Source organism: Alexandromys fortis, unplaced genomic scaffold (genome assembly GCF_014885135.2).
Source record: "Alexandromys fortis isolate MF-2015 unplaced genomic scaffold, M_Fortis_MF-2015_v1.1 scaffold_102, whole genome shotgun sequence".
Lineage (NCBI taxonomy): Eukaryota > Metazoa > Chordata > Mammalia > Rodentia > Cricetidae > Alexandromys > Alexandromys fortis.
The window spans coordinates 784,513-807,993 of NW_026067984.1; the positions used below are offsets into that span (position 1 = coordinate 784,513).

At 44.8% G+C, this 23,481-nt stretch overlaps 1 protein-coding gene across 4 annotated transcripts in view; it reads right to left on the reverse strand.

Annotated features, from left to right (window-relative positions):
• Rapgef2 (Rap guanine nucleotide exchange factor 2) overlaps positions 1–23,481 on the reverse strand; it is a 203,543-nt gene that overhangs the window by 118,299 nt on the left and 61,763 nt on the right. For 3 of the 4 annotated variants that reach the window (XM_050158792.1, XM_050158793.1, XM_050158791.1), the window contains exons 2-4: positions 22,078–22,148; positions 18,480–18,536; positions 3,143–3,226 (exon numbers count right to left, since the gene is read on the reverse strand). In XM_050158792.1, the coding sequence (XP_050014749.1) occupies positions 3,143–3,226; positions 18,480–18,536; positions 22,078–22,148 (212 nt within the window). Of the gene's footprint in view, positions 1–3,142; positions 3,227–18,479; positions 18,537–22,077; positions 22,149–23,481 lie in introns of those variants that run through there. The other variant, XM_050158795.1, reaches the window with a different exon arrangement.

Genomic DNA, 23,481 nt, shown 5'->3' on the forward strand with positions numbered 1-23,481 from the left:
TAAACATATTTGAAAAAGAAAAAAAAGATGTGTAAGTGAAAAGAACTGACTGAAAACCAGGTTCATAAAAACTGGGTGGTCAGCATCTCTCCCATACTGACCCTCGGTGCTTTCCAGGGAGAGAACTACCCACAAAGCTACGGCAACCTTTATTACAGCAACGGCACACAGCCGCTTTCCTATTAAAACCACCTCAGGACTATTCCTAAGGCAACACCACCCAAGGAAACAAACAACTAGGGTAGAGCAAATGCCACCAGGTGCAACATGAAGGAACAGCCTATATATAGCTCTAGCCTGTCAGTCGGCCTGAAAGACTGTTCCTTCGTCCCATTAAAATCCTGACTCACAAGCGTTTGACATGCAGCCAGACAGAGAGTAACTTATGCCATGCGTTGGAAGACTCCAGGTCCAATGTGCTCACAGAACAAATCTGAACTGCAAGTCCCCATTCTTGCAGAGCGGGAGCCTTTCCGAACACTGGGTTCCTTCCAGGAGTGGGAACAGGCTGTCACTTGACTGATGGCGGTTGGGAGGATGCCATCAGAGGCTCCCCGGGCTCCAGAGCGTCGTCTACAAGCTTCATTTTTGCAACGGCAATCGCACCAGGATGACTGCAACGGGGCGGCCTCTAATTGGTGTCCTTCCAAAGCCCACTCATCGCAGTGGGACTCGGGGTGAAAATTTACAAGTTACCCTTTACAGTTACTGAACTACAGTTACTGTGGAAAGGTACAGAAACAAAAAGTTATCAAGAGAAACCCTTTATAAAGATGTGTGTATGTGTGTGTGTATGTGTGTGTGTGTGTTTGTGTGCATAGACATTCTTTAACCAGTGCAAACAAGAGAGAAAAGATGATGTATGTCAAGACTGCTCTTGCTTATGCGGAGCACCTGTGCACATATAACCCCGCATACTCACAAAGAGGTTCAGAATGGAAAACATCACAACATGAAAGAATAACCTTGGATGAGAGTTCAAGGAACAGACTCCCTCCGTTTGGAAATGTAGAGCTAATTCATTTTGTAATTTCTTTCTATAACAAAATCACATAATTTTTACAAATACCCTTAACTGGGGTGTTCCTGGACAAGTTGAGAAATGTCAGTCAGGCAGATACTCTGAGGAATGAAATGCCATGTCCTATGCTGTCTGCCCTTCCTCTGGGAGGAGAATTCCTAGAGTTGCTCCTGGAGACCACACGCAGTCTAGGCTAACTCCTAGAAGGTGTAAAGTCCTACTCTACCGAAGCTCCCCCACCTGTACAATGCTACCTGAAGGAGAGCAGCGAAATCCAACGACCTCACAGAGCCAAGTGTTTTAAATGGTTCCTGGCAAATCAGGTTCAGTATAAAACTCTGGCTACTTGGCTCTTTTAAAATCCTTTTATTACCATGGTATTATTGTTACAAGCAGTACTGTACTGCCAATGCCAGCCCCATTATTATGACTCTTGCTATTAGAAGAACAGCAAACAAACAGGCTTTTCACCTCCACTGGATAATTTTCTTGTCTGACCTTAGGAAGCAGAAGGAAAAGAGGCATGCACACCTCACTTTCTTTTCTTTGCCCTTTGACCTCCGAGGCTCATCCCACCCCTTTCTGGCACCTCACCCAGGCCAGCCCTAATCTATAGCATAAAACCATTTATCTCCATGATTTACTGGATCTGACTTCTCATGAGAGGAAAAAAAAGTTTCACGCCTGTAAAGTAAATGTTTCAAGACTCATGTAGTATTTATTTATGTGACTGTGTATGCCTATCTCTGTCAAAGTGTGGAGAGCAAAGGAAGCCTTGAGTGAGTATGTAACATGTCAGGCGTGGGTGAATGTTTATTATGGGCAAGAACCAATGCCTCAGACTTAGCGGAACTGTCAAAGGCTTCAATCCACATAAGGTGAAAACAAACAACTGACGAGTGTGTGCAAAAATTAGTAGCAGCAGTTCGCTCCTTGCAGATGACTGCAACGTGGCCCTCTTCCCCAACAGAGACTCACTCCCAGGCTGTACATAATATACATGCTACAGTTTTCAGGTTGTCATTGACGCCTGTGTGTCTGTGCTTTTTCTTCATTCCCTGGTCACCCCAGTCAGGCTTTGAGGACCAGGCCATGCAGGACACAGTGATTACTCATGTGCACCTGAGCAGAGGAGCCCATGGATGCCAGAAGAGGGTGTTGGATCACACGGAGATAGAGTTACAGGTGACTGGGAACACTTAACATGGGTGCTGGAAATCGAACCTGGTCCTCTGAAAGAGCAGCATGCATTCTCTCCAGCCTCTAAATTAAATTCTTAACATTACCCTCATCCTTTCAAAATGGAGAGAGGTTAGGTGATAGAAAGATGAGGTTATATTTTAACCAATTTAAACATTTAATAACATAAAATACTTGGTTAAAACCAAATAAAAGGGTACTTGTGATAAATTCATAGGAAAAAAAAAACAGAATGAAATCTCTCCTGAAACACAGTAACTAACCTTAACACAAGTGGGCATGTCTTAGGAGATGAGCCTTTCTGGCCATAATTAATTGGACCAGAGGTGCATACTTGCCCCAGCTGAGCCAATCATATTATATCCAAGGAAAACAGTCAAACAGCGTAAGTCTTAGCAACACAAGGTCATAAATCAACAGTCAACACACGCACGCCAAAGTCACAGGGAGAAGAAGCACAAAGCCAATCTACAGACAGATGCAAAACCAAGAGGCCATATGGTCCATAGAGGCAGAGGAGTCAAAGTCAGTTCCTGGCTTCATTTCCAGTCCCTTGTGATCTAGTGAACATTCTCAGCTGTCCTCAGATGTTTACGTCACTGCTTCCCATAGGTTAGTTCTTCTTTACCAAAGTCATCCTGAAACTAATCTCAATTGCTATTTCCCAAAACACAGCCGACATAGCCACTTAACAAATTTTCATGTCACCACCATGTTTTCACCCATCCCTTGCTAAGGAAGTTAGAAAGGTATTTGTGACATAAAACAAGCATTTAAAAAAAAAAAAAAAAAACAGAAAACAAAAACATTATGTGTAACAACTCCAAAGCACTGCTATGCTTCGTATCAGCAGACTAATTCGGTAAAGTAATTCAATTCTGCAGAAAGAACTTCAAGATCATTGCATTGTGGACAACATACCTGCTCCTCGGAAGAAACATGGATTCCTTAATGAACACGGAACCAGAAAGGAGTATATACCAGCAGGTGCCAATATCATCAGGACTGGAAAAAGAAAAAGAAAACAGAAATCAGATGATAACTCACAGCGACAATATATGTACGTATGTTTGTATGTATGTACAGTGCGGATGGTAGAGCAATCCGTGCTGCTGCACACAGAGTCACAAAAGGCGCCAGCATACAGCGCAGTTGGAACACATTACCTTACGTATCAAAGGTGTTCTTAAACACTGTTATCACCAAAACACAGCTAAAGACACTCACTGGATTATTTAAATAGTTTTAATTTTCCTTAGATCTATCAGCACCTGACATTCTAGGTTTGGCTTCTCTTGTCTAATTTTTTGAGTAAGGAATACCTTCCCTTGCTTCAGTGAAACAAAGAACACACACTTACATGGAACTCAGTGCAATGAAGCCCTTCCCTGTCTACCTTTTCCTCACACTTCTCCATCACACACAGAATTTTGAGTATCATCATGTATATGAGTGCATAACGAATTAGATGCCTATTTACTCCCTGTCACAGAAAAAAAAATAGGCTAAACTTATGAACATTCTTTCCTTAGTGGAAAGAATCTTTCCGATGGGGAGACTCCACTGTGTTTGTGTCTCTGCCTGACACAAGACACCCACCCCAGTGGTGATCATTTCAATTGAACCATACACAGTTGGGGTGGGGGTTATTAAATCATCCTGACCGTGTAGGTAGCATCTGTCAAGGTGGCAATATTAATCATGACATCTTCCGCAATAGACAGCAACTGTGTTATTATTATCTTCTAGTCTGTGCCTAGTAAAAAGACTACCATTTACTAGACTTAAAACTTGCTACAACTTTTTTCTGATAACAAAAGATAAAAGCACTGTATTAGAAAAGAGAAACAAGGAAGATTTGCAAATATGTTTTAATCTGTTCTCACAATGTTACCTTTATCACAAACAGGCTGGTACAGATAAAATGATTTTATGTGTATAGGTCTTTTGCCTGTGTAGCGAGCAGCATAGAGCCACACCTGATGGAGATGTATAATCAACTCCTATGGCTAAAGTCTGACTTATGCCTGATCACGCAATGATCATCAGCTGCTTGCATATGCGTGGGCCTATGGGCAATGCCCACCTGGCAATCCGGGATTGGCAGCCCATGCCTATTTAAGGGCTGGGAGAGGTTTGCCCAGAGAGAGGTCAAGGAGAGAGGAGAGAGAGGTCAAAGGGAGAGAGGGAAAGAGAGAAAGAGAGAGGGGAAGAAAATGAGAGAATTGTAAAAGGTCTGGAATAAACTGCAGTAAGAAGAGCTCCGGTGGTCGCGTCATCCTTGCAGGTCGAGGGTGAACGTGACAAGTGGTGGCCTCCTACGGGGAACCTCCAAACCTCTCTCCGTGGAGCCCAGAACTTGCTGCAGTCAGGGGGTGCATCAAATAATCCTCAAGGTAAAGACTGGGGATCCGCCACAAAAAGCCGGTTTTCCTGCTCTCTGCTCTCGCCGTTAGAAGAAGGGAGAGTGGGGGTAATAGGGCCGCGACTATAGCGGACGGTTTAAAGAAAGTATAGCCACGACAAAAGTGGAGGGTTTAAAATGAAAATAAAAGGAGGAACGGGATTTTAGAATGGGCGCTTCAACATCACACCTGATTTTTCTGGCTCTTAACGAGCTGTTAAGGAGCATTGGAGAGGTTGTTGACTGAATGTGACACAATTGCTTCTTGGTTTGCCGTCTCTGGCAATCTTAATGTGTCATCCTGGGATAAGCCTGGTAGAGATCTGAATTTTGCCGCTGAACAAGGTACGCTAAGGAAGGGAGTGATATTCATGTGGTTTAAATTACCGAGACCTCCAGAGTTTGTAGTGGAGTGTGAGCAGCTGCGGCTCCAAGGCCAAGCAGTGCTGAGGAGCTGCAACACTACCTGCAGACCCAGGACCTGCCTTGAGGACCGACAAGGCCAGAACGCTAGGCCACTCCCAGCATGGATGCCTCAAGGCATAGAAGCGCAGCACAACCACGGTAAATTCTGTAGGTCTGAACCTCTGTCCCAGCCTGGGGCAACCGGCCGCGACCAGGGTCCGGCCGGCTGCTCAGCCACGCCTCCACCTTACAGCGGAAGTAAGTACAGAGGAAGTCTCCGCCTCTCCCCTGTCGCGGCGACCTGAGTCTGAGCGCGACTGGAAAATGGCAGTAGATTGTAGTAAAAACCAGTAAGACTGCAACGTCCCCGCTCAGCAGGAAGTAGCCAGAGAGATTGACAACGCCCAAATTCCCTATAAGATTAAAGCGGGGTCCCTTCAGAGAAACAAGCCTGCTTTCTCCTGAGTTCTGCTCCACCCTTCAGTGGTTGCAGAGCAGCCTGCTTTCCTAAGTTCCGCTCCGCTCCATGCACCAGTTTGGGCCCAGAGCGGGTGCGGCTGGGGCAGAAAGGCAGCTGGAGCAGAGCTGGAGCAGAGCTTGGCTAAGTGGCTGTGGTGGAAGGCACATTGCCTCAGCAGTCGGTGCCTAGCCTGGCGGATGCCACAGCAGTGCCAGGAGTATCAGCAAATGCAACAACAAGTGCTGGAGCTGAGACAAGCTGGAGCACAGATCACGGGGCTGCCCGAGAAAGCAGCGTAGCCGCGGGGCAAGGATAAGACAATGGCAGTTTCAGGCTCTGCGCGCCGCTGAAGAGTCTGCAGCAGAGCAAATTTAAATCAAGAGACTGCCCTATTGTAGGAGCAGGTAAGTACCAGTGTGCTCTGTTTTAGCCAAAGGGTTGGTAGAATACCGTAGCCCAAATGGGAGGTTGGGTCCGGTGGTGATTGGGGACCCTATTGCTAGCAATCTTAACACCTGTTGCCATGGGCATTCATCTTTAAATCCTGTGTAAGATCAGACAACCCATGAGAATGCAGTATATGGTTACTTAGCAGAAGCAGGATCAGCTGAGCTGCTAGGGAAGCTGAAGAGGTGCACGAAGGAGGTGTCTTCCATGCACTCAGCTGACAGGAATAAATGAGCCACAGGGGTATGGCAGCTGGGGTATGTTATTTAGGGGACTGCTGAAGGAACAGTGGTTTCTGACTGCTTCTGAGGTTATGGCAAAGCCACTCCTAATGACAGGAGCAGGCAGAGGAAAGCCAGGGAGGGGAAAGCAAGATTGCCTCCCCTTCCTCTCCTCTGTGCTGGCCCCTCTGCTACCAGTTCTGACTGCCCTTGCTGGTGCCGCAAGCACAGCTGCGGCTGTGGCGATTGGCTCAGCTTGGCTGTGAATGGAAGTATCTGGGGCTGTGTGTGATATGAAAAATTTAAAGAATTGTCTAGATATCTTTTAGGTAACTGGTCTGGTGAATTCGAACAACTGGAAAAGCTGCGAGTGACGATGGTGACTGCAGATTCCACACGCATGGATACCAGCCTGGCAGAAGAACTATCTTCCTGGATCACTCCATGGATCATCTGAGGGAGTAAGCGGGGATAAGAGCCCTAACAAGGCTTAATGGTGCTTGCCTCCCTGGTATGCCTGTGGTGCATTTGTCACATAAGGATTTCACAGCATTGCAATGCAGTTATGATCATTCAGGCCTTCACGGCCATTGAAACAGGACAGTCTCCCCAAGTTTGGCTAGAGACGTAAGTGAGCACAGGATGCGAGGCTTGCACACTGCACTTGAGGTAAGCATACATCAGCCTCAAGAAGAGAAAGTCTGATTGCATGTGGGTTGGTGTCTAGCTCCCACCTCTGTAAAAAGGCACCGGACAGGTCTAGTGTTCTCTGAGTGGATGACACCTGGACAGACACTAGTACATGTTTCATTTTTAACAGAGATCAGACCTCTACTCTTAACCTGTGGCTTTACAAAACAAAAGGGGGAACTGGGGGAACTGTAGCGAGCAGCATAGAGCCACACCTGATGGAGATGTATAATCAACTCCTATGGCTAAAGTCTGACTTATGCCTGATCACGCAATGATCATCAGCTGCTTGCATATGCGTGGGCCTATGGGCAGTGCCCACCTGGCAATCCGGGATTGGCAGCCCATGCCTATTTAAGGGCTGGGAGAGGTTTGCCCGGAGAGAAGAGAGAGAAAAGAAGAGAGGAGAGAGAGGGAGAGCGGGGGAGAGAGAGAGAAAGTGAATAAAGTCCTGGAATAAACTGCAGTGGGAAGAGCTCCGGTGGTCGCATCATTCCTTGCTGGTCGAGGGTGGCCGTGACATGCCTGCATGTATGTCTACACGCCACAAGTCCAGTGCCCGCAGAAGCCTGATGAGGGTGTTGGATCTCCTGGCACTGGAGGCACAGACAGCTGTGGGTGCTGGAAACTGAACCTGTGACCTTTGGTGGCAGAGGAGGCAGTGCTCTTAACCACTGAGCCATCTCACCAGCCCCCAGGGAAATCCAATCTTAAAAACGTAAGACATTAAGGTTTATTGTCAAGTACATAGCCTTGTGCAAGCTAACAGGACCAAATGGGTCATGACAACTGCATACAAACAATAATTACTCCATCTTTTAAAAGCACAACACATGACACCAAGGTCTGTAGTGACACAGACACTGCGGTAGTGATGGACTTCTCAGTGATTTCACATCTGTCACCTCTAAAGGCAAATTAATACAAAGTAACTGTGACGTTTATCAACACGGTCTTCCTGTCACCTGTCATAAAACACACATACCAACTGACAGGCAACTTGTGTTCAAAACGGAAGATATGCCTCGACAGCGAGTATTCAAGCACCCTGAATAGCCACTGATTACCCTATAATTAGGCTTGACTCTTCCTATCAGGAACTCTGTGGGGCAGATTTAAGGGTATGAAAGTCAGAAATGAGTCTCCATCACTATCACCGACTTGCATCTGTCTGACAGGTTTTGTCCCAGTTTGGATAAAGTATCCTTCAAAGGCCCATGTGTGGAAGGCTTTGTCCTGAGACCCTGGTGCGGCTGGGGTGATGAAACCTTTAATATTTGTGGTCTAGAAAGAGGATATTAGGTCACTGGGGTTGTGTCCCTAAAGGGCTGTGGGACTTGGTCTCTCTTTGTTTCTTGCCACCAAGGGGAAGCAGCTTTCTCAGCCACCCTTCCTCACCAGGATATAATGTAGCTCACCATGGGTCCATAGGCAGTGGCTGTGAGCAACTGTGAGACAAAACAAGCCTTCTTCTTGCTAATAATCTCTGACAGAACTCAAAGGCATCAAACCGCAGGGTCCATTGTAGATGAAATAAAGGTAATAAGGATGAGTTGTTCTCTTCCCAGGAGACTCCAGGGCTAATCTGCAGAAGTCATGCTTTCTGAGAAAGCACCGCAGATCATTCCAATGTACTTACTAAGTATACTAACCACTTACTTCACTCCAGGACAGACACGACCTCTTTACTATTGCACTGCCTCCTTACGATGCAAGGTTTTACTACAGTAAACTCATAATAACTAAGAATAGAAAAATCCTGTTTTAATGATGTGCTAGAAAGTGTGAGCTAAACACAAACCCTCCGCTTTGTTCACTATCCATCCTCTACAGAATGTGCTCACTTTCCACTGTGAAAATTCCCTGTTACAAAACACCATGTTCAAAAATCTGTTTCTGTTCGATCCTCCCGACTTTTTACAAACCATTACACCAGTTATTCTGAGTCTCCAGTCTTACAGTCAATGCCTAGGGCAGCTATTATTACCAGAAGATCTGACTTTGGCACGTTTCGAGTGGAAGTTTGTCTTTTAAAATGAAACCGGAGTTGTAAGAGCAATGCAGTACTACAGCAGGAGCAGGAAACAGTTCCGGGCTTACACAGTATCAAGGCACTCATGCCGGTGCACACCGTGGTTGGTTTACACAGTATCAAGGCACTCATGCCGGTGCACACCGTGGTTGGTTTACAAAGTATCAAGGCATGCATGCCCGTGCACACCGTGGTTGGTTTACAAAGTATCAAGGCATGCATGCCCGTGCACACGGTGGTTTGCAAAGTATCAAGGCACTTATGCGAAGCACTCCAGGAGGCTGAGGCAGGAAAGTCTAGGCCAGTGAGGCTACACAGACATTGCCTCCACAGATAGAGACAGATATACAAAATAAAACTGAGATCTCTCCTGCACACACTGGCAATGAATCTAGTTAACAGAATATTGACAGTACCAGCAGTAGTAGCAGTAGCAACAATGACATCACTGTTTTTAGGACTAACCCAGTTGCTCTTAAATTTCATGAATTATCCACGATGCTAATTTTCCAGATTACCAATCCCACTCAATTCCTTCATATCTGATCATTTATTTAACGGTTGATTGAAGTGACTTTTCAACAAATATACTAGAAGATAGCTATAAACAGGCCCTTCACCAAAGATCTCATTACTGAGCCCCCATAGCAAAGAAGCAAAAGAAACCTAGCCTGCTGTCGGTATTCTGCAGTCAGACAGGTATGTGCTAAACACCATCAGTGTCGTTTTTAATTTTTTGTTTTTTGTTTAAAATGAGTTGAGAGGCACATTCAAGGGCTGTGAAGAGTCACAGACTGCGATGGAAGATAGTCCGACCGTTTCTGACTAACTGTGCATGTTACCAACAGGGATGGGCAGAAAAGACAGGAAAACTAAGGACACTAAATAGCAAAGCTGTTGTCTAGTCTCTCAAATGTCAGCCAAGAGCACACGCTGGGAAAAGTCACAATTTACAGAGGGGTCTAAGAATAAGAACTATGCCGTTTCTCTATTTGATTCCAACACAACCCATCCTGCAATGGACAAAATGAAAGCTGCCAAAGCCTGCAGGTTGACAAGACATTCTAAAAGCTTCCTTGATTGGTTTGTCATCGACAGGTAGGGAAATTATAATAAAATCCGGCAAAACGAAATGTAAGCAGATCACAAAGCGATCATGTCACCTTCCAGAATAATCAGACGGAAATCCATTGCAGATGACCTGTCTATGCCTCATGCTCAGTCAAACTGCAGTGGTAAGCCCACAATTGGAATGGCATTACGTCATTCTCTACTGTGCTAATATAAGCCACAGTGTGTTGGCTGCTTCCCAGTCTGCTCCATTACAACTCTGCCACTCTGCTGCAAAGCCTGCTGCTTGTCCCTCCCCCCAGATTTCTGTTACCTTACTGAGTGGCTGGGACCCTCTGAACACCAAAGCACCTATCCCATCCAGTGTCACACTAATACAAGTCTCTCTATTCTAGCTTTGTCTCTTCCTCCAGCTACACTAACATGGCCTGTGCTGGCTTGTCTTATATCACACAAGTTAGATTCATCTGAAAGGTAGGAACCTCAATTGAGAAAATGTCTCCAGAAAATCCAGCTGTAAGTCATTTGCTAATTAGTGACTAATGGGGGCGGGACCAGCGCATTCTGGGTGATGCCCTCTCTGGGCTGGTGGTCCTGGGTTCTACAAGAAAGCAGGCTGAGCAAGCCATGGGGAGCGAATCAGTAAGCAGCACCCCTGCATGACCTCTGCATCAGCTCCTGCCTCTAGTTTCCTTCCCCGTTTTAGTTCCTGTCCTGACTTCCTTCAGTGATGAATAGCAATGCTAAAGTATAAGCCAAACAAACCCTCTCCTCCCCAGCTAGCTTTTTGGTCATGGTGTTTCAGCATAGCAATAGAAAGTCTGACTAATATATGGCCCCTCCCACTGAGCAGAACTGTGTGCCTCACCTAGCAACATCTAATATCTAGTCAGTATCAAAGTTCAGGTAATCAAGACCATGACATGTTTGTATTATCGTCACAGCTTTTTTGATGAAACAGGGTTCGATATCCTGATCAGACCACATGAAGGAAGCTCAGATTGGTGACCCCCTCCTGTTGGCCACACGATCCTAACGAAGTTAAATAAGGTTCTAAGTCAGAGGTTCTCAACCTGGAGTCCAATGAACCTTTCACAAGGGGTCACCTAAGACTATGGAAAACACGGATATTTACATTATGATCCGTAACAGTAGCAAATTTACAGTTACAAATAGCAATGAAAATAATTCTATGGCTGGGGCCACCACCACATGAGGAACTGTAGTCAAGGGTCCCAGCATGAGGAAGGCTGAGAACCACTGCTCTGGGTCCTCAATCTTGAAACCAGGCGTCACCAGCTTCTCCACAACATTACTTCAGTCTTACACAATAGCTCCTTTGCCAGCAGAGACCGAAAAAGAGCACTAATCCTTTTCAGTACCTCCGTCCTGCCAGCTGACACTCACCAAACACAAAATAATCTTTTGCTACCCACACCTCGGGGTCTTTGAAAAACACCTGATGTCCCTGCTTTTGGCAGCAGCTTTTCTCTGTTAGACTTAGTTTTTAGACATTCAAGTTTCTCTGAGTGGCTGAGCACCTCTGGTAGAGTGATTCATCCTCCTGGCTTCCCTGAGTTCATGTGGTACAGCCACCAAGGTAGTGATTACTCGGGGTTTCCCCCACTAGCGTCTCTAGCGCATCAGTACTGCCAATGCACACACTATGATGCCCGCTTTGCTGGTTAGACTGGTTGGTTTGTTTTTAAACAGGTCTCATTTTTTTAAAGTATTTTTGAAGTGAATGGAGGTCAGAAGGCATCTTACAGTAGCAGATTCTCTCCTTCTGCTGCCTGGGACCCGGAGAATCACTCAGGTTCCATCTGCGTAGGCGGCAAGCGCTTTCACTAACTACACCATCTTGTAGGTCATTTATTTAGGTATGTTCTTCCTGAACAGAACAATGCCAACTCCTCATCAAAGGTGACAAAGGTTTAGATCTTACAGTGAAGCTGCTTAAAGAAGTTCCTGGCACTATCCTCCGGGTCCACATGGTGGCAGTGTCTCCACATGAGAGAATACCTTACACACTGCTAGAGCAGGAAGCCATCCCACCCAAGTGTTCATGCTGAGGGTGGCAGTATCTTGACATAATAATGCTAATTAAAAAAAAATAAAACTGATCAAGTGGGGGGGTCATATTATCAGGACAGAAGATAATTTCTGAAGAGTCTGCTGACCAGCTAACACAAAGTGACAGTCTAAGGAGAGGCGGATCGGCAACAACACACAGGCTGAGAAGAGGGGAGCAGGAATGGCCTGTGAGAACAGGGCGGTGCGGCTCACACGGCCTCCAGCTCAACACTGCCAGCCAGAGAAAGGGACAGGCTGGAATCACAGCAGCCAAACAGAATCCAGAGTTCTCCGAGGTAAGACTCACACTGTCTGGCATCAGCGAGAGCGATCCAAGAAGCACCTCTCTGTACTTCAGTGGACATGTGAACATCTGGACCAGAGCAGCAGAAAGTGAAGCCTGAGAGTGTGCCACATCTGGGGGTCAGAGCAGGTAGCTCATGGTACAGAACATGTACCGTGTTCGCCCGTCACATGGTACAACTGTGACCGCCTATCAATGTGGGGGATACCAGAAAGCAAGCATGCACTGTGCTCCCCTGAATATATGACCACAAGGTACTCATATTATATAAGCCAACAGAAATCTAAAGGGCCCCACAGCAAGTGGAGACAACAGCCACCAAAACCAGAAAAGCACCTGTTTCCTTGACTGTCTGCTCCATAGGAGACATCGGCCAAAAAGAAAGCTCCAGTGCCCAGGGCCACACCCCCACACTGAGGGATCCCCACAGACAGTTCCCCTTAATTGAAGCCCTAACGAAAGCAGGGAGTTGGCATCTTGCTCATTTTGTGATTCTGGTCTTCTGACCGGCTTAGACTTGTACACTCAAATACATGACTGTAAAGGGGGCGGGAGGGGGGGGGGGAGGAACTGCAGTGAAAATAACCTCATTTACGTATGAGAAATCATCCTGAGACTGCTCCAGCCAGAGGTTTCCAAGACCAAGAGCCCTGGCAGCTTTTCCAACCGCACAGGCTACTGCTGGAGCTGGAGCTGGGCAGGGCTTCCTGTGAACGCACTGTTCCAACACTTTAAAAAGTTCTGGCCCTGGCTGCCTGCCAGCATGCAGATGGCTTTCCAGATACACAGTAATTTCAGTCTTTCTCACCATAGGACGTCTATTACTGTTTATTACCAAGTTTGATAAGTGTGTTTCTTTTGCTCCTTTGATAAGATGCTGAGCTATAAACCCAAAGATAAAATTTCTATCAATTACTTTTATGTAGTTAATGAGACAGGCTAGAGCTCATTAGAGAAATCTCCTGCCACACAGCGGAGCAACTGAGCAAGCCGAACATCACTTCATTACAGCCATTTATGTATTTCAGAAGGAACTCTAATAAACCTAAATAAAAAAAAAGCCTTCAGCATTTTCACTTTCCACCTTCAGAACAGCAGTGTTTAATCATAAAATAATACAGCTCATTATACAAAAACAGATGTAAATGTCAATGCCCATGATATGAAAACAAATAACATTTAAAAGGCAGAAGGCAATTCCTGTTTCCCCAGAGTCCTAACCTGCAAGGAAACTACTTCACTTTTAAAAGCTGGTGTAGAAGTTGAGAGTGGTACACCTGTGTTTCCAGCACTCAAGAGGCTGAGGCAGGGGGATCACTGCAGATTTGAGATCAACCTGCAGTTCTAGTGCAACTCAAGCTGCAGAATGACACCTTGTCTCCAAAGAAAATAAATATATCAGTCTGACCAACTGAAGGAGCAGAAGCACCGTTTGACAGGTTCGAAAACGACAAAGTCAGTGACATCCAGAAGTGGAAAACTGAGGGCAGCACTGAGATTTTCAGCCTTATGCTGAAAATGCAGGGGACAAAGGGATCATCAAGTAACAATTCGCTTAAGCAGCAGCGTGAACACACACAATAAGGAACTGGCAAAGCCAAACATTCCATGAGCTCTTGATGCTGCCGTTCTTAAGTTAACAGAACTCACCTGAAAATGAAATGGAGCATTGCACTAGGAGTTATGGAGTTATTCAATGAACGTTCTTTTCAAGAAAGATGATACGAACTGCATATGCATTACAATAAATCAAATCAATGACTCAGTTACAGTCAGCACAGACGGATATATACATCCAAGGGCTCGAGGAACAATCAAATTTAGACAAGCAGTCAAACCTGAATGACTTGGAAGCTGCTAAGAGTCATGATTTACACACTATAACTGAAAGAGAGGAACTTGGCTCTCTGAAAGGTTAAGGAGAACCTACATACACCCGGAGAGCTCTAACTCAAAGCCCAATCCGTCTCTACACACTAGCTTGGCGTATTCCCAGTCCACACAACCAGAATGCATACAGAGTAAGCCTCATCAATCGAAGAACATTAAAGAACGGTTGGTACTAACCAGGCAGTTTCAGAGAAAACTAGAAACAAAAATACCTTCAATAAACATGCTGGCTTGCAGAAGAACAGCCTCATCTACTCGAAGGCTAAACCATGACATTTTTTTTTCCAAATAAAACCTCAGTTTTGTCGTTTTGTTTGTATACACATAAACACATGTTAAAATACTTAAAACGTAGAGAGAGATTATTTCAAATAGCAGTTACGTATCTCTGGGTAAGAAATGAAAGGAAAACAAAGCCTTTTTGCAAGAGACGTAAAGACACACAAAATAAATGGTAGACAAAGAACTTTGTGATTTACAAAGACTGTAAGGTAAGATAAAAGGGTCGGCCAATCCAGAAAAGAAAAACTATATTTTGCAATTATTGAAGAGGTCAAAGGAGAAATCTGTCCATGTACAATCTGTAAGAAGAGCAGGGGAGGGAGGTGTCAGAGACGGACCTCCCCCTGCTGGGGGCAGAAGAGAGACAGGAGCAGTAGACACAGAGATTGCAGGTGCTGGAGAAAAGAAGAAAGTAATGCCCCAGGCCACCAAGAGCAGCAGACTGAGAAGGGTAGCAATGGGAGGTGTCTGCCCACAACCAGAAAGTCAAGTCAAGCCACCAGGGAAACTGCTAAGAGCAGAGAACACCCAGCTAGTCTCGCTAAAATGTGTATTTACAGATGTAAATGAAATGCTTTGGCAAAACTGTCTCAAAGCAGCTGTTTCACAGAGAAACAAATTCCTTCCTGAAATGAAGAGATAAACCCTTCAAGTGCTATGGAAACTCTGCCGGAAACCAAAGCATCCAACCAGATCTGCATGTGGGAAAGGCTCACGGAGCAGCTGGGTATTTTAAGGGTATAGGTAAGCATGTGTGTGTACACTGACTTCCTGATACAGGTTTTTAACACTTTGTCCAGTGAATGCAAATGACGAGGCTTGGCAGCCAGTCAGGAAAAGCCAGAGCACACTGACTAAGAACTCGGTCATAGCATTGTACTGGGAAACAGCCCAGAGTCAGAGAATTTCTCAGCAAATTCTCGGTTGATGACTCTCCACTTATGTGATGGTATGTTGATGCTCACTGCTCTCTATTTTGTTTGCCAGAGAGGGCGCCACTCTGTAATCAGGCTAGCCTCCTCCTAGCTCCTCCTCCTCACCTCAACCCCCTGAGCACTAACTAGGGTTAAGGCATCAGAAGGGCACACCTCCTCAAAATGGGTGTCTCTGTGCTCAGTAGGGGTGCACACATTCTCAGGAGGGATTCAAGAGCCCTCAGAAGGGGTACTCATGCCCTCAGTAGAGATGCATGCACCCTGAGTAGACATGCTGGTCAAAACACTACGTACATCTATTGCACTCTGAAGAAATGACAGTGCTGTTTCCATTCCGTAGATGAGGAAGATGTAGTATAGTGTTAGATCAAAAGAACACCATATTTACCTGGTGAAATTACTAAAGCTATAGCACAAAGACATAGTAACGGAAATGGCTAGTCATCCATTGCTCATAAAAGCAAAGTCTGGCCAGGCAGTGGTGGTGCACGCCTTTAATCCCAGAGCTCAGGAGGCAGAGGCCAATTCTGTGAGACTGAGGCCAGCCCAGTCTACAGAGCTAGTTCCAGGACAAGAACCAAAGCTTCACAGAGAAACCTTGTCTTGAAAAACAAAGAGTCTGAAAGTCATCGATATTCTATTACACAAGTCTTCAGACCAAGCTCCGGGGAGAACAGGACCAGTCACTTCGCTCCAAGGTCCTCAGAGCAGCTCCCCAAAAGAGGGTATTATTAAGGTATCATGTATTTACATAAACTACAAACACAGCTGTTCTTTAGGTTTCAAAATACACTTACACAAACTGTCAAGAGCGGACGCATGCCTGCTGCAGGACCACAGAAGATGTAGTATAGTGTTAGATCAAACACTCATTCCCATTTTGTAAGTACATCAGCAAAATACCAACAGCCTAACTATGTGGATCTGCAGTTAGACTCTCTTGTGAAATCAGGATTTACAGAGTCTACATCCAGACCTTTTCACTGCTCACTGCCACTGGCTCCTACCTAGTTCTAAACACACTCCATTCAAGACAACTAGGATATGTATTGGGCATTGTCAGCAGGTGTTAAAAAACTAATACCCGGGACATGAAAAGGCACTGGCACACCTTTGATTAAAAAAGTAATAACTAATCACTGTTAGTGAACTACGGCTGTGCAGGCAGGAGTGCTGGTGGGTTCCAGTGGCTACCATCAGACCCTTGGGAGGACAGCGACGGGTGATGGTTAAGTGTTCACCATCGTATGCAATATTATTTTTAAGATAAAAGGGGCAAAAAATATTGGCGACTGAGGCAAGAGGGGAAGCTGCAAAACCCCAAGATCTGTGCTCAAGTCCTGATCCTACTCCAAGCAGCAGGTGCTAGATGAACGCCTGATCTCCCTGAAGCTCCATTCCTGAATGGAGAACCGGTGTGATGGGAACAGCTGACCCAAGAGACATCTCCAGACAGTAATCAATGCCCGCCAAGCTCTTACTGGGGCATGCACAAACTGCCTGTCCAATCACGTGTCTGAGGGGAAGTACAAACTGACAGAAAGCTAGTGCTGCCCTTCATGGAACCGCTTCAGTGTATTTAGTAGCGTTCACGGGGTTTTCCACCCGGGCGTCTGCACACCTGCTCCACGGGTTTGAAAGGAGGCAAGGGCTGCAGTTCCTCCCGCCTCAGTTTCTCCAGAACTCCACTAAAAGCATTCTTCTTTCCGGGGTCACTTCTCGCTGTCGATCATTCCTTGGTTAACTACTGCACATGCTTTGCCGACTCCCACCCGCCAGCCAGCTTCTCCAAACCCTAACCCTGCCAACATGTCTAGGCTCTTCCTCCTTCACAGTCCTGCGGCTGGCTCCTCAGCTATTTCCCTTCACATCTATTCACCCTGACAGAACCTGCTTGCTCCCGTGCATCCATGTGTATTGCCTTTGCAGGTACAGGAAGGGCTGGGGGCATTTGGTCAAATTTGCTTTCTTGCCTGAAAACCAGCCACCATGCTATATATTAAACGAGACCTACAGGGGCTGGAGAGAGAGCTCAGGAGCTGGGGGCACCTATTTCATGCAGAGACCTCAGGCTTCACTTTCCAGCACCTACATAGTGGCTCACAACTGCCACAGCATCCAAGTGTCTAGTGAGGCCTTCCAGCTGCACCCCTAAACCGTCTGTTCCACCTACATCTCTGGCATGCTGTTTATAATGCCCCTCTAAGGTTTCTGTAGATTATGGAACACAACCTGAGACCGAGCTCGTTCAAAGGGCTACAACATCTCTCAGGATCCCTCTCTCTTCCTCAACCATCTTTATGCTCCCAAGTATTGCAACTGTGCCATTTTTCCTGTTGTTTCATTTCTTCATCCCTCTATAAATGACAAACTCCTTCAGAGACCAGCTGTCTTTTTTCTCTTTCAGTAAGTACTACCTACCCATAATATGCCTGAAAACCAGGATGGAGTCAGCGTGGCGATTATCGTAGTAAGCATTATTTACTGGTGTATACTGCAAAGCGGCTCACATACTCAAGAGTCCCAGCATTGGTTTCCTCTGGATTGATCACATTCGTTAACAGTCAGTTGTTAGTTTTTAAGAGACCACATCTTTAAAGTGGTATTAGTACAATTTTAAGATTAAACTTTACCTAAGACCTAGAAGCTCATTTTGCTGTTCCTAGACTGAGCTTCGTGCCTGGGCTACTGGCAGCTCACCTTCTGTGGCTGTGGGAAGGTCTGTTTGTTGTTTGTTAAGCCCAGACAATTGTAAGCTACTTCGTATTTCACAAGGACAAAAACAGGGAATACCTGACAACCCAAAGTCACATCTCTACCATAGCAAATACCATAGGTAGAAATACAGACGTGAACTGGCCATTTTAAAATTGCAAACAGTTCAAACATCTCAAACTTCTAAACCATGGGGAGTAAGTTAACCTCCCCAAGCCCCGTCCTCCCGAAAGGCCAGGTTAACTGAGCCAGCTGCTGCTAGGGCTCGGTGACAGCTGAAGGAGCTGGCCACTGCATCATACAACATACAACCAGGAAGGAATACCTACTAGTATAAAACCTCGTTGGCTTCATGTCTTTCGTATCTCACGGTTTCACACATTAACCTGTAAAAGAGAACAACAGTGAGTTCAACACTCGCCATTAGAAGAACACAGCTAAGACACTTGAATGAGCCACGGGGTGGAATGTCAAGTCCACGACTTCACATGCTCACAGGCTTATCTAAGTTATTTATCTTCAGCTGGATGTTGATGGCCCTAGAGTTACAACTCGATAAAATGAATTAAAATCTGCCCCACCTGTGTGCTAGAATGCGGAGCATCTAATAGAGAAGCCAAGCTTTACCACACGGGCTTTACGGAGAGGTTGCTCCATACTTTGTTAAGTGGCAGACAAAGTGTGTTCCCCGGGGTAAACACACTCAAGGTGGAGCAGGAACCCAAAAGTCAGAAAGGAAACCCTATGAATTTAAGAGGCGGTAACACCGTGCAGAGCTCAGCACTAACGGTCACTGAGCAGGACAGAATCTCAAGCCAATGTAGGCTTTTGCTGACTCAGTATTTTATGAGGAATGAGCAAATGGAGACTTAAGAACTGAAGGGTTTGTTATTTCAGCTGATACAGCCCTAATGGGAAAAAAAAATGTGAAAATATGAATAATGTTTAAATATTCAAAATTATCTCAAAAGCAGCAGCGTCGAGAAACATCTCATTATATGAATACCAATCAATTTTTCCAAAATACAAGGGGATGTATTTTGTGACGGTTTCTTCTCATAAAAGCTGCTGCAGCATGACACCCTAACAGCACCCTCACTGTGGACAAGTGCTCTTCCCTAACCAGGGAACACTGAGCTTCTGTTTGCTGACCCAATAAAAACTCCTGGGTGCTCACTCACCTTGTTCTTCCTTCCACCCCCATGTAGGGATTCAGCTTGACAAGTTTACAGCCATCTTGAATCGAAATGGCCATGACTGCCTCTAAGTAACCCTGGCTGCTCTGCTTCGCCGGATGCAGTATCTCAACGTACTTCAAACATCCAAAACCACTTGGGTGGGATGTGGAATTGCTCAACACTGACCCAGATGCCATTAGAGTCAGCTAAGTGACAGAGAGCTGGGTGTTAGCTTAAGGAAAACCAAGTCCAATCTAACCGGAATGAAGTCACTTTTGTCCCGAATGCTCTGTGAGTCCCCTACTTCTGACCTAATTCTCCCAGGCCCTTGAGGCTCGCTGCCACCAGGACTACAGTTCTATCATGGACGTTATTCTTCCTTGAAACTAGATCTCCTGAAGCCACTTAATTCAGAAGCAGAATCAATGCTTTTAATAGACTGGGTTTTTATTTTTTCTTCTTTTTATCTTCTCTGTACGTGTTCAACTTTTAACATCTGTACTACAAAGACTATCTGCTTCACCAAAGGATCGTCACAGATTTCCTTGAAATAGGTTTTTCACATTGTTCTCACAATGTGATTGGATTCCTCCCACGAAGTAGTGGGAAAAAAAATTAATGTTTACAGCACTGCCATAAATAAAGCTGTTTTATGCAATAGGATAGAGTTCTACCAAATTTCATTTGCAAGCTTCTAACAAACACCAAATGGGCAAGAAGGAAACAACTTGGTCATCACCATGGCTGCATTTCACAGATGCGGGAGCAGAGGCTAAAGAGAAGAGATTACGCAAAAGCGCAGTGATCTCCCTAAGAACCAGTGTAACGACTATGATCTGTTTGTTTCCAGAATAATAATCGGCAATCTATAATGCTGAGGAAGAGAATGTATTTCAGCTGTATGTCTGTTTCCAACACTAAACGTGGCTGGGCATATATCTCCGGGGTGGCGTTTGCCTATTACACACAGGCCCAGAGTTTGAGTCCGAGCACAGCAAGAGGAGGGGGATGAACAGTACTAAATATCTTCAAGTGGTGATTCTGTTCTTAAGGTTCTGAGTTCAGAGCTCTCATTGCCACTTCCTCTCGGCAAATATTCGACTCTAGTCTATATGGATTGAACGTCAGAAAAACTAAAGTTGTATTAAATCTGAAAACTTGCAGGGCCAGGGTGCAAAGTGTTGGCTCTGACAGCAACACAGAGACAGCTGCTGAAAGATCAGGTCACTTTCCGTGTCACAGGTATCAGCACAAGTGGTGCTACACAAATAAAATCAAATCTCCCTTGGAGCCTTTTATCGCGTACACTTGGAAAGTTGGGTTAAGTACAAGTGTCTGTTGGCTCTTCCTTGAAAATCACCAGAACAAAAAAAAAAAAAAAAAAACCTTAACAAAATGTAAAGACAATAACCTACCTAGAGGAAATGTCAGCCAGTGGTTTACACGAGCCTCACTTCTGCTGTGTAATTCAGCTACGATCCTGCTCTAAAGATAAACTCAGTCTAGGCTGTTGGCTGTGAATGAGACGGCTCAGCGCATGCAGAAACGGCTGGACACGTGAAGGGCCCGTCCCTGCAATGCTGCCAACAGACACTTGTACTTAACCCAACACGAAGCTTAGAATACTTCCTAAGGATGGACTCAGCTATACGCTTGAATTAATCAGGCATTTCCACCTAAACATCACCCCGGAAATGGCACGAAGTAGGTAATTCTAAAGCTGGCTGTTGGGTCTGTGGACTGGTTTGTGGTCTGTTTTGCATTATTCATACTTCTGAATTTTTTCCTTAGGAAGACTGGCATCACAAAATGTCGAATAAAAGTCATACAATTTAAAAACTGCTATGGCTCATTACAATTTCAGTCATCTCCAAAATCCCCAGCTCTGCCCTTCCTAATAAAAACTGTCTGGGTTTTTATACACTTAGTCTACAATTGAGTTTAATTTAAATGATTTTCATTAAAAAATTAATTCCAGAAACACTCAACCCTCTTGATACTTCTTTTCAATTAACAGACAAATATGAAACTGACATGCTCACAAATTAATTAGTGCTTAAAGGGTATTCCTTTCATAATTAAAAATGGTTGGCATCACAACTAGACAGAATAGAAAGAAGTAAGACCTCATTATATCTTGGCATCAATCTTCTCAGAGTCCTTTATTGCCTACTGCAGTGAAGACCAAGTCACTTCTGTTTTATGAAATTTGCGTAACTACAAATGAAGCTAGCGCACTGCACAACAGAAGCGGGAAGATATTTGTAAGAGCACACTGCACTGGAACCAGTGTGATAAACACTGTACCGGCCACAGGGGGGCCAGCGACATACTTAACGTAGTAAGCATATCCCTACAGAGACCTAGACATGCCAGAGCAATGTGCCTAGTCACCAGCTGAATATTTTAAAATACATCTGAGTGATGAGCTGTCCACAGGCATAGACGTGTATCTAAAAGAAGAGGAATTGCAAACAACACCCCCTTAAGTGTTTGTACCAACTGAAGCTTATTACTGCTGGGAAGTGGAGGCAGACGCTGGGGGAAAGTACAATACATTACTATACAGAAATATTAAAATGTATACGGATACAACTGAATTCGGCCTTGCAGAACATATCACAGCAACTGCAGGGGTTACACCAAGCAGAATATCCATGTGTTAAACATTCTTTAAGCTCAACTCTTATTAACAGAAGGACACAGAAATGCACTTTATCACTATGAAACTATTAAAATCAATACACACCTTAGCTGGTGCTCCCTCAGGTTTGATAAGGCTTCCATCCCGTGTAAATAGGAATACACTATTTCCAGGTCCTGTTCCAAAGAAAAAAATAGAAGTGTTAGGCTTGAGAGGGAAGAAAGTTTTTCTAAAATAACATGTTATAAATTAAACTGTACTTTTTAAAAATATGTTTCTTCTTGGATATTAAAAATTAATATTTTCAAAGGAAATCTAGCATGTACAAAGGCTTTTCTTTACAACTGCCTTCAGAACACACACAAAAGCCTTCAAATAATAAAATAAAATTACTTAAACTCATCACCTCATAAAAGCAAACTCTTCACCAGCAGTTCTTTGCTACATATTTTCTGCTACTTACATCAAAATAGCAAACAAAGTATTTTCTCTCAAGTGATGGATAATTACCAGTAGGATGATTATTCAAATTATTTTCTCAATATTAATGCATGTTATTTTATAATCACTTAATAATCAAGTATAAATTTAACTTTCCATACTTAAAAAATTGTCTTATGTTTAGTTTTAAAGTTCTTTCTTTTTCTCTAGGTCACAGTAAAAAAGATTCAAAGTCATTCATAAAAGTTCAAAATAGGCCAGGCGGTGGTGGTGCATGCCATTAATTCCAGTACAGGCAGAGGCAGGCGGGACTCTGTTAGTTCAAGGCCAGCCTGGTCTACAAAGCTAGTTCCAAGACAGGCTCCAAAACTACACAGAGAAACCCTGCCTTGGGAAAAAAAAAAGTTGAAGATAGGTAAAGATGCGCAGTCCTGTTTCTAGCCATATATGCGGAGCCAGAAAGGAACCAGCATTACTGGGCCCCAGTGAACACCGAGGGTACAGAGAAGATGGGAAGAAGGAGGAATGAGAATTTCTCCCCTAAATCTGTCCAAACGTAGCGTAAAGGGATTGCAAGGCGTTTGTAAATTAACAAGGGACAACCCCTCAGTCCCGCTGCTGACCCTTCTCAGGTGAACAAGACACCAACCGACAGGTACGTAGTGCAAACACCATCACTCATTTTCCCACTGAGTTACCTAGGAAACTCTGACAGTGTGCCTGAGGACCTGTACTGCTCTGTCAAGGAAAGCACACAAAACTGCCCACCTGCATGATCAAGCAGGAAGTTACCTTGCGTGCCCAAAAACATGTAAGAAAGAAACAAGACTTTTAGATCACGTCTAGGAAAGACAAGCCTGGAAGACACATAACAGAAGCAAGAACTGGGATCTCGGACAGAATCAAAGACGGCAACTGCAGAACACTGGCAGAGCACAGGCCTGTGCAGCAAAAGCACTCCCTCACCTAAACGCTGAAAAACCGTATCAAAAGTCAGGTCAGGGACCAAACGCCACTGTGTTAATCAGTTTCATGACCACAGCTGTTCCGGTGTCATATGTACTATGT